The sequence below is a fragment of the Phragmites australis genome, chromosome 6 (genome assembly GCF_958298935.1).
Source record: "Phragmites australis chromosome 6, lpPhrAust1.1, whole genome shotgun sequence".
In the NCBI taxonomy this organism is placed as follows: domain Eukaryota; kingdom Viridiplantae; phylum Streptophyta; class Magnoliopsida; order Poales; family Poaceae; genus Phragmites; species Phragmites australis.
In genome coordinates this window covers 34,423,308-34,434,119 of record NC_084926.1, presented here as the reverse complement: position 1 = coordinate 34,434,119, position 10,812 = coordinate 34,423,308, and the positions used below count along the sequence as shown (strand labels likewise).

The 10,812-nt window shown below is 44.0% G+C and overlaps 1 protein-coding gene across 1 annotated transcript; it reads right to left on the bottom strand.

The window, feature by feature from the left end:
* Positions 1-898: 898 nt before the first annotated feature.
* Positions 899-3,097, bottom strand: LOC133923157 (extensin-like). Its single transcript, XM_062368593.1, has 2 exons — positions 2,255-3,097; positions 899-1,108 (listed from the first exon to the last, which is right to left on the bottom strand). The coding sequence occupies exons 1-2, from the start codon at positions 3,095-3,097 to the stop codon at positions 899-901; spliced, it is 1,053 nt and encodes a 350-aa protein (XP_062224577.1).
* Positions 3,098-10,812: the final 7,715 nt, after the last annotated feature.

Below are 10,812 nucleotides of genomic sequence, written 5' to 3'. Positions count from 1 at the left end.
TACATTGAAAATATGGCAATAGTTAAAAATCACGGTAATAGTATTTGTGTATGAAACAATTATGGCGATAACTCATTTGTATTGCAACCAATTTCTAAAGTATTACCACATTAGTATATCGTGGCAGTATAAAATTACTTATTAGCACAACAAAACCAATTGTAGTGATAAAAAGTGATATATTGCCACAAAAATAAAAACTATCCTAACAATTTCAAACTATGGCAAAATGATCAGCTTAATGAAAAACGATATATTTTTTCCCTCACGATACACTTGCAACAAAATTTGAAGATATGGACTTACTAGGAATTCATGGCAATATAATCATTGTATTGACAAGAAATTACTAATCGTGTTGTTGAAATATATTTTGTGGCAAAAGTTCATTTTCATTTAAGCTTTGGTATTTTTTCTTTGCACGTTTCCATGTATATAAGTGTTTTACTTACTTTGCAAATGTTTTTCAGTGTCTTATATAGGACATAAAAGGACTTCAAATGTATACACCAGTATTTCGGAGCTCTCGTAGCTGAATCAACAGACACATGCAATGTGTGGCAGCGTTATTGAGTCAATGTGCAGACTACAGAGTAGTAAGACTCCAAATTCATTCTTCTTCATCTTTTCTTTTCCGGGTTATTCTTCTTCATCTTTTCTTTTCCGGGTTATTCTTCTTCATCTTTGAGGCACTTGAGTAAGAAACAACATTATTCTCATTGAAAGCTAAGCCATACACGGTAATGGGAAAGCAAAACCGGCCCTCTTTGACAACAATAAACAACATCAAAACATACTAAAACATTTATGGCGGCCAAAAAAGTTTTATAATAATCCCTCCTAAGCGTGCAATGATGCAAGCAAGGCTACGAGGCAGATTCGTGCACCCATCAAGAGCTCAGTTTCCTACGTACTGGAGTGCCAGTACTTTCCATGGCAGTTCTGCTTGGTCGGGCACACCCCACACAAACGCATGGTACTTGCTGAGATTCTTGTATTCATCAGCCAGTAAAAGCACTAGGAGGTAGTTGTTGCCGATGCCCGCAGTCTTCATGCTCGCCGAGAGCACATCAACGAGCGTAAGATACTTGTTCTTCCGTGTCAATTGCTGCACAACAGATATCCCAATCTTCCAGTACAAAGTGTCATGGAAGTTGTAGATTTGTTGCCACCCTTGGGACCAATCTGGGACACTAGATGACGGTGGCATATAGCCGTCATGAGCTTGGTAGGTTGGAGGTTTAGCGAGGGGACTAGGTGGTGGCGGCGACAGCGGTGGCTGAGTGTGCCCTTGTAAACTCGGAGGTGTGGTAGGGGAGCCAAACATTGGTGCTGGAGGTTGGTTGAGATAAGTTGGAGGTGTGGCAGACGGACTAGGTGGTGGTGTGGGTGGACGGTTATTACCTTGATAGGTTGGAGGCATGGCAGGAGGATTAGAGGGTGGTGGCGGTGGTTGGTTATTCGGTTGATATGTTGGAGATGTGGCAGGAGGACTAGAGGGGGCTAGAGGTGCTTGGTTATTTGGTTGATACGTTGGAGGTGTTGTAGGGGTACTTGATGATGGAGGAGGCATATTAGATTGTGATGGTGGAGGGGATTGGTATGGAGGCGTGGTAGGGAGACTAGAGGCCGGTGGAGGTGGCTGGTTATTTGGTTGATATATTGGAGGTGTGGTAGGGGTGATCGATAGTGGTGGAGGTGGACTAGATTGTGGTTGCAGTGGAGATTGTTGTGGAGGTGTGGCAGGGGGACTAGAGGGAGGCGGTGGTGGTGGATTATTTTGTTGATACATTGGAGGTACGACAGGAGTACTTGACGGTGATGGAGGCAAACTAGATTGTGGTGGAGGTGGAGATTGGTGTGGAGGAATGGTAGGGGAACTAGAGGGCGGTGGAGTTGGTTGGGTATTTGATGGCGGTGGAGGCGTACTAGAATGTGGTGGCAGTGGAGATTGGTGTGGCGGTGAGACAGGGGGAGTAGATGGCGATGGAGACTGATGTGGCGGCGGAGGCGATTGTTCATTAGGTTGATATGTTGGAGGCATTGCAGGAGGACTAGATTGTGAGGATGGTGGAGATTGGTGTGGAGGTGTGCTAGGGAGGCTAGATGGTGATGGAGGCGGTTGGTTATTATTTTGATATGTTGGAGGCGTGGCAGTAGGAGTTGATGGAGGCAGAGGCAGTTGTTTATTAGGTTGATAGGTTGGAGGCATGGAGGGGGGAATTGATGGTGGTGGAGGGGTTTGGTTATTAACCTGGTTGGTTGGAGGTGTGGTGGGAAGACTAGATTGTGATGGCGGTGGAGATTGTTGTGGCGGTGTTGCAGGGGAACTTGATGATGGTGGAGGTGGCTGATTGGTTGGAGGCGTGGTAGGAGGGCTATACTGTGGTGGCAAGTTGCTATGTGTTGGAGCTATAGTTGGGGGGCTAGACAATGGTGGTGATGATGAAGGTTGTCCATAAGTTGGTGCAACAGTTGGGGGAATGGACATCGATGGTGCCGGTGGCGGCAGCAAGCTCGGAACCATAGACGAAGGAGGTGGCTTGTTGGTTGGAGGCGTGGTTGGAGGGCTAGATTGTGATGGCTGGAGGCTTTGTGTTGGAGCTATAGTTGGGGGGCTAGATGATGGTGGTGATGGTGAAGGTTGCCTATAGGTTGGTGCTATGGCTGGGGGACTTGACCTCGACGGCGGTGGTGGCAAGCTTGGAGCTATGGACGGAGGAAACGACGATGGGTGGTCATTGCCTGGGTAGGAAGGAGCCCCGACCGAGTCATCGGATGGTGATGGCGACTCTTGTCCATCACCACAGTCGGTGTTCTTCGGTGGCCCGTGACCATCACCATGCGGGTCCGGACCATTCCCCGGCTTGGGGCAATGTGGATTCTTCACTGGCCCTACACCATTACCAGAGTTCTTGTCGTGATCACCTTTGTTGGAGCTTTTCCGGCCATCATCTTCATCTCCCTGGGAGCTCTGGTCTCCACCATTGTTGGCGTCGGAGCCATGTGCCTTGTCCCCAGACTTCTCATCAGCTCGGGCTATGTGGACAGTGAGTACGAGGGTGAGAAGGAGCAGGAGCACTACGGGCGATCTCATGGTGTGAGACCGCTGACGTAGGCAGCAGCTAGCCGGGGAGGTTCTTGCTTGCTCAAGCTAGGGCTTATGTTGCATGGACAGGACGAGGCCTCTATATATAGTGGTGGCACTGGTCCTTTAGGGTTACTAGCCAGCTAGGGTTTGCTCGATCTGATCTGATCTGATCGAGTTGCCTTTTCCCACCGGCCTTGCTTTTGTTAATTCAGTGTCAGCTGCTCAGATTCATTATCACCACTTGTTTATGTCGATCACAGGAGAAAAGGAATCCTAAACTGAACTGAACGGGCAGTTCATTGCTTAACATTATCTTTTATTTTCGTTGACATTTTACGGCGTGCACCGATCTCCGCGCGCGCAGGTAATTGATATTTATTGACAGGACTTGATCTGAAAGTTAAACCTGGGAAGATCTATCTACACACGGCGGATACCCAATGAGCAGGGTTACTCAAAATTAATTGGCTCTGCACAATATCTAAGTTGACCTCAGAAACCAGCTAGACCCTCGAAGTTCTCTGAATCTTGGATGATCTAATTTGTGAGTACAGATATCTAATTTAAATTCTGAAGCCTGCAAGATCAAGTTGTAGTGAATATAGTATATATCTGTAGCATACAGAGATCTGAACACCAACACACAATGGCCGGCCGGCCTGTAAAGCCGCCTCTGTCTCCATGTGTCATGTTATCATGTGAGGCATTGGAGCTTCTAGCCATTTTGCAGGTAGAAATCGAGTCGGATTGAACTCAACATCTGATCGATGCTGTCAGTTGATAACTAGCTTCATTAGGTTGCAGATGATGCTTGAGTATATATATGTACATTTCTCATGAAAAAGCATGTAGAACTGAGCGATTCATGTGTAGTGCATGCAGAAGCTTGTCGATCCCTTCTTTATCTCACTTGGATTGGATACCAGTGCACAGATTGAAACTTGACCAGCTGGAGGAACCACACTCTGAACAGGAAGAAGAGATGCCTATTATATTAAAAAAAACGTTAACCAGACTGAGCAGTACATCACCCAGGAGGAGAGTACAACAACAAAATACCAATATAACAAGCACAACTAGTTTTTACTATGTACAAGAATTCCAAGTTAATTGAAACGAATCCTGCACCAGACTTAGGTTTGTGTGTGCCGGCATCTCGTATGAAACAAGAATTTCAACCTATAGTCACTGGAAATTACATATAAGATACGAACACAGCCTCCAGAACACAACTTCAATCTTCGATTTCTTCTGCAACGCATGTGCCAAACATATGTGCATACCTGTTGTATACTATGGAAGTATTTTTCAAGACAAAATCCATATACATACCATCTTACATAGCCTGTGTAAATTAATGGTTGGTAATTATAAGTGAAAATTGAAAACAGTCTGATTGTACACATCTAAAAACTTCACTTAATTTTGTTGGACGAACCAAAAAACATTCACTTAATTTAACCAGCAATAGTAACCTCAAATGGTAGGTAAAGCTGTCCCTCTCCTAACATTTAGTTTATTTTAAAAAATCACTCTGAGAAATGAAAACTACAAACTATCATTTGGCAGAACTCCCTTAATTTCACTTTAAAAACTAATTTAAAAACTCTACCAAACAAACTCTAAAAGATGCTACTTATGACATAGCAAAAGTACATAATCAATACACGGACCAATGCCAGTATGTTAATCATGCTCCTGTGTCTGCTAGTTCATTAATTCATCCATTGCCAGTTCAAAGCCTTAGGCACAGATGAGAACCATCATGTATACACCTAAAAGAGAATATCAGTCATTCATCTCTTGGTGTTTCAATTTCTTCTGTAGCAACGAGAGAAAGAGAGAGTACACTCTCTCCTTAATCCCATCGTATGGAGCATAGATAGAACCACAACCACAATAGAAGATGATAATAAAACTTAGGTATTACAGTAACAGCTGTACACATCAGCAAGCTAACAAGAAGGCCTTCTTGGGTAGAAACAAACCCTATGATATATGTCGAATATTGTACGGATTTAGTTACATATAAGATATAGAGTTCTATTAATAGTATATGGTGGATTTAGAGTAGGACTTCAAGTGGAATACTAATATGACTCTTGTAACTAGACCTCTTCATAAATATGAGAGCAGAGTCGCTGTTTGTAACCATGATAGTATAGCAATAGGTTCGCAGGGCGGTAGCGGTACTGCCAGAACCCGGAAAGCGGTCGGTGTTGCTAGTTGAAGAGTAGCGTCTGAAGTCATGCCTCGGGGATGTAGGCTTCTGTTGAACCCCGTTAACAAACATCATGCCTCTGGTGTCATCTGTGATCGTGTGCATCATCTCGGCAGATCAATCTGTTGCTTCCCCTGGTGGCTAAATTCCTAACAGAACTCAAAGAAAACATGAATTGAGTTTTAGTCTCTCAAAAGATTTTACCCATATGGCTAATTCATGGCTAGAACTTGTTAACGCTTGTTGGAGGACTTACGGGTCAATTTCAAAAATTACATTAGTCATGCCCACACTACTGTATAAAAGGTCATTACTGCCGGTTCAAAAACCGACAGTGATTGTACATATCACTATCGGATCATATAACGAACCGGTAGTGATACAAGCTATCAATGCCGTTTCTTGAGCTTGTTCTAACGGTTTTTATACTTATCACTGCCGGTTCTTGCTACAAACCGGCAGTGATACTCAATTTAGAAAAAATAAATATTCAGGCATTATTTTAATTGAGATTTATATTACTAATAATTATAATATTTGATTTGATATCCCACTAATCTTACTGTACACCAAAAACTATGTACGTCATGTACGGCCGTGCGCAAAACCCTAAACCCGCGCGCGCAAAAACCCTAAACATGCATGACTAAGCTACATGGGCCCTGATGATACTCGATCCAGGAGAAGTAGTCGAAGTCGTCCCCACCAGCCTCCTCCTCCTCCTCCAAATCCTCCTCTTCCTCCTCCTCCTCCGACGAGCTCGACCGGGGCTTCTTCGATCTCGGCTCGTCAATGAAGAAATCCCACACCTCATCCTCGAAAACGGACCCAGCCGAGTCACCAGCGTCTGAGGTCATCGACGCCTCATTCGACAACTGTGTCGGCGGGGCCTCCTCCTTCCTGGATGATGGTGCGGGCGTGGGAGGCATGGTCGAAGAAGGCGCCGGTGGAGGCAAGGGTGGAGTCGGCAGAGATGGAAGGCGTGAGAGGGTGAGAGCGCGGTGGAAGGGGAGAGTGAGTTGATCGAGTGTGAGAGAAGGAACCATTTAAAGGCGATAGGAGAAGCTGAGCAGGCGGGCGCGTGAAGCCGAGCAGGTGTGCGCGTGAAGACGTACGGATTTTTTTTATATTACTGCTAGTAGTAATACCTATTATCACTGTTGTTTTTTAAAGACATGTCTTATGATGAGCTCATATCACTAAATCGGCAGTGATAATTTGAATATCATTGTCGTTTTGTAAAAGAAACAGGTAGTGTTAATTATTATCATTGATGGTTCTTATTGGCTCGGCTTTTTATGTGTGCTTGGAGCTCACGAACCAGCAGTGATATGTTATCACTACCGATTATTTTTGAACCGGCAATGAAGAGAGGGCGCGGATGACCCTTTCTGTAGTAGTGCCACACACTCAATTTCCACTACTGCACGCAAAAACAAAAAATCAATTTTGAAACATCTAAAGTAATTTTATTAATCTAAACATGTAGCCGTAGCTAAATTAAACAAACATATTGTACTTCGGACCTAGCTAAATTCCGATTAAGCCCACTATAGATTCTCTAATTCATGTAATAATGTATTAAAAACCCAGTAGTCATCTCGTTCATATTTTTTAGAAAAGAAGCTTGATGCAAAGTTATCTAAATATTAATATTTTTAGGTGATGTTTCTAGATAAAATATATCTAAGCTGAAAAGAGGTTGAAATAATGATATATGGCAATGATGTAATGACTAATCTAGATTATAAGTTTTCGATATGGTCTTACGAGGGTCCTAGTTATTTTGAGGTATTGGTCTAGCACGAACAGCTTGTTAATAATTTTGTTTGTGATGCCGTTAAATTTTTTAAAAATAAAAGTTTAGAGCTAGAATGAGATATATGTAGGACAAAATAAAGATAGGAAATGTCATGTACACCCATTCTTATAATGTTGTTTCTGCCACTGAAGCTGTTTCTGTAGACTCAGTCAGACCCTTGATTGTAGGTGACTTGCATTACTATAGAAATGGTTATTCCTGCCCCTTTTTCACTACCGGATTAAAAATAACTGGTAGTGAAACCATATCATTGTCGATTCATAAGCTGAACCGACAGATCATTTTTCACTACCGGATTGAAAATAACCGGTAGTGAAACCATATCATTGTCAATTCATAAGCTGGACCGACAAATCTAACTGTGAATCGTTACGAACCAGTAGTGATCGAACCGGTAGTGAAGTATCACTGTCGGTTCGTAATACCAACTGACAGTGATAATAACTATCATTATCGGTTCAAAAGCTCTCCGATAGATCAATAATTGAGGTAATATGAGCCGACAGTGATACAAACCGGCAGTGATATGGTTTACTACTGCTAGTTCAATTTCTCACTGATGGTGCAATTATTGAGCGAAGACGAACCTACAGTGAGAATGATTATAATGGCCGGTTTGTTTTTCAAACTTGTAGTGATAATTCTTCTGTAAATTGAGCCTGTCTCCCTTAGCCAGATGTGCCCCAACTCACTTCATTTCCAATCTCAAGAAGCTGGTCACCAGGGGTAGTGGTAATTGAGATAGAGCGGTGGTCATCGTCTCCACTATGGCCACCTCTACCCCTTGTGCTGGTTTCACCTCAGCGTCTCCGAGCCCATCGCCAACCTCACCGTTTCTGTGCCCATAGCCACCTCGCAACCTCCGAGCCCATAGCTACCACCTCGTTGTCACCATGCCCATCTTCACCTTGCCATCTCCCAGCCTGTCGCCGAACCCGTCGCCAGCCTCACTGTCTCCCGTCTCCTCATCTCTTGAGGTCGTAGCAACCTCGCCATCTCCCCATCTCCTCAACTAAACGAGTGGCTAAGTTTAAGTGTTAAAGATTATGATAATACATAGATCTAAACGAATAGCAAAAATACATTAGCTTCAAGATGATTATGTTTTTATCATTATTTTAAACTTACTATTGTCACAAGATGTAAAAACGGATGACGTAAGACTACTGTATCAGAGCTCTTTTTTACTTGAAATGTTACTGCCCTAAGTACTTGCCCTTAAATTACTAACCGCCGACCCATACCCATCCCGCCCCAAGCACGAACAAATGACCACTCGGTCAGAAAGGCAAGCAAGTAGACAAAGCACGTTAGTTATCCAAGGAGGTTACTCCTAACCGCTTCCCACCTTTTAAGTACGTAATCATTGGTCTAAACAGGCGAGGTGGATTAAACATTGGGACATGCGAGTTTTTTTTCATTTTTATATTTTTTGATTAAAAATTTAAATAAATAGATTCCTCGTGAAATTTTTTTACAAAACTAGATGCATGCAGCCTCCTGAGAGCGTTGCAACCCTCTGAGATGGCGGTTAGGCCTTCTAACCTCCCCTGGGAGGGCGGGTGAACTAACCGCCCCTTAGAGGGTGGCAAGGGGGCTAACCACCCTCTCAGGGGGCAGGTAGGGCCTGGGAGGGCGATTAGCAACCTAGCCGCCCTCTGAGGGGGCGGTAATGGTATTTTGTTTTTCCCGAAAATTGCAAAATTTTGTGTATTTCATCATAAATTAAAATAGGGCATTAAGAAAATTTGGAATTAAAAATATTAAAGAGGAATGAAAACGTTATACTGAGGAAGCGAGAATTTGGAGTAGGTTATGTAATAGTCGGAGAATAAAAAATAAGTAATTAGCACTTGCAGCATATTACGTGGGTATGCGGTGCAAACGACGACAAACATAGTATTAAACATAGGGTGAAAACATTACATAAGGCTGTAACCATGACGACACGATGAGAAAATGAAGGTGGCATGTACGGTTCGCACTAAGACCTACTTATTAGTGCGCCGCTCCTAATCGTAACATGCCTTAGGGAGTGGAAGTATGTCGGGTTACATTAGATATTCTCTACTGAGTGCATCTAGGATTCCCTTTCGGAGGGCATCGGGACCTGTCGCCTTAGCACGGTGGGCTCTCTCCCGCTTCCTTGCCCTCTCAGCCTCCCGAGCCTGAGCCACAGTATGGTCGTGCACCGCCTTCCTCATGCGCTCTTCTTCCTTCCACTTTAGGCGAAGTTCCTCTTGCTGCTGCTCGTACTCCCGGCGTGCGTATGCTTCCCTTCTCCACCTCATGTTCATGTCGACCCACTGCTTCTGTTCCTCATTTTGCTCATTGTCGAGCCATTGAATAAAATCACAGAGCGGTAGAGGGGACTGAACAAATAGAACAAGATGAGCGGTTAGTAAAACAGGATGCAAAATCGGCAGAGATGTGGCTGATATCTGTTGTTATACCGGTCGATACTCATATGTTGCATGTTGAGGCTTGTCATATTCATAGTTGGCACACATGAAGAAGCGTAGCCCATAGGTGTATGAGATGTCCTGCGACTCGCGGAGCCTGCAAAGGTCACCACAAAAGCACATTAGTGGTTTGATACCTTGAGGTAAGCTAGTCCTTCAATGTTTCTTTGGTGGGCTTGGTGGAGCTGAGGAAGACATTGCACTTGAGATATCTGAGAAATGAGTGGTGCATCAACGTATGGAGGTTCGGCTATTTATGGTTGGGGAAGCAGGAGCATTGGATTCGCTCTTGAAGAAAGGAGTGAGTGCAAGGGCTCAGATGGTGGCAGGAGCATTGGATTCCATCTTAAAGAATGGAAAATTTGTGTCATTGATGATGGACAGAGATTCAATGTTTATTGGTACCTATGTTGTCATTTATTGTGTGGTAAAAGCTGTCCGGTATTGTCATTTCTTGTCTAAAGCCTGCGCAAGGAGACATGTGTTGTCATGTCATGGTTAAAGTTCAGTAGTGTGGTCACTTCGTGATTAAAGTTACACTCCCGACAGAGTAAGCGAGGTGTCACTTCTTGCATAAGTAGCTTTGTAAGATATACATTGGTGAGGACGATAGAATGTAGTGTGTGGTCATATTGGATTAACAAATGCAACTAGGATGCTATCGTATTGGAATAAGAAATGCAGTTACAACATGCTAAGTGGACCATAAAGAGTACACGTGTCTGAATACATAGGAGTACATCGCGAATTGAATATGCATTTGTAAGTTACAAAAACAAATCTAAAATTCTACTGCTATCCCCCCCGCTGCCATCGGTCGTGCCTCCCATCGTGGTCCCGATGCCGCTGGTTGACTCTCACGTGGCCGCTAGAGTAAGTGAGGGGGTCGGGTGGACCGACCTGTCTGGTAGGCCTAGTAGGGAGCACCGGTGTCGAGGCCTCGTCCTGCGTGGGCTGTGTCCGAAGGGAGCACTAGGTACTTGGGACTATTGGAGGATGTCGTAGTCAGGTGTTCCCCCGAAGAAGTCATGAACGAGGTCGTACGTGGGGTCCGGGCTAGCCTCATCCTCCTGACTAGGGTACGAGGACTATGAAGGCTCTCCTAGCGTCCATGTGTACTGGCTGGAGGGGCCTACAAATAAATAATTATATTAGATATGAACAATGTGAAAATGAAAGTAGTAGTAAAAAATGCACAATTGTACCTACGTGGTAT

What these genes read in the sequence shown, in the direction of transcription:
- LOC133923157 (XM_062368593.1), bottom strand. Translation starts at nt 3,097, where the DNA reads ATGAGATCGCCCGTAGTGCTCCTGCTCCTTCTCACCCTCGTACTCACT. An exon ending in CCACACCTCCAACCAACCAG is followed by an intron (nt 1,109 to 2,254) that starts GTTAATAACCAA and finishes TCTGTTGTGCAG; the next exon opens with CAATTGACACGGAAGAACAA.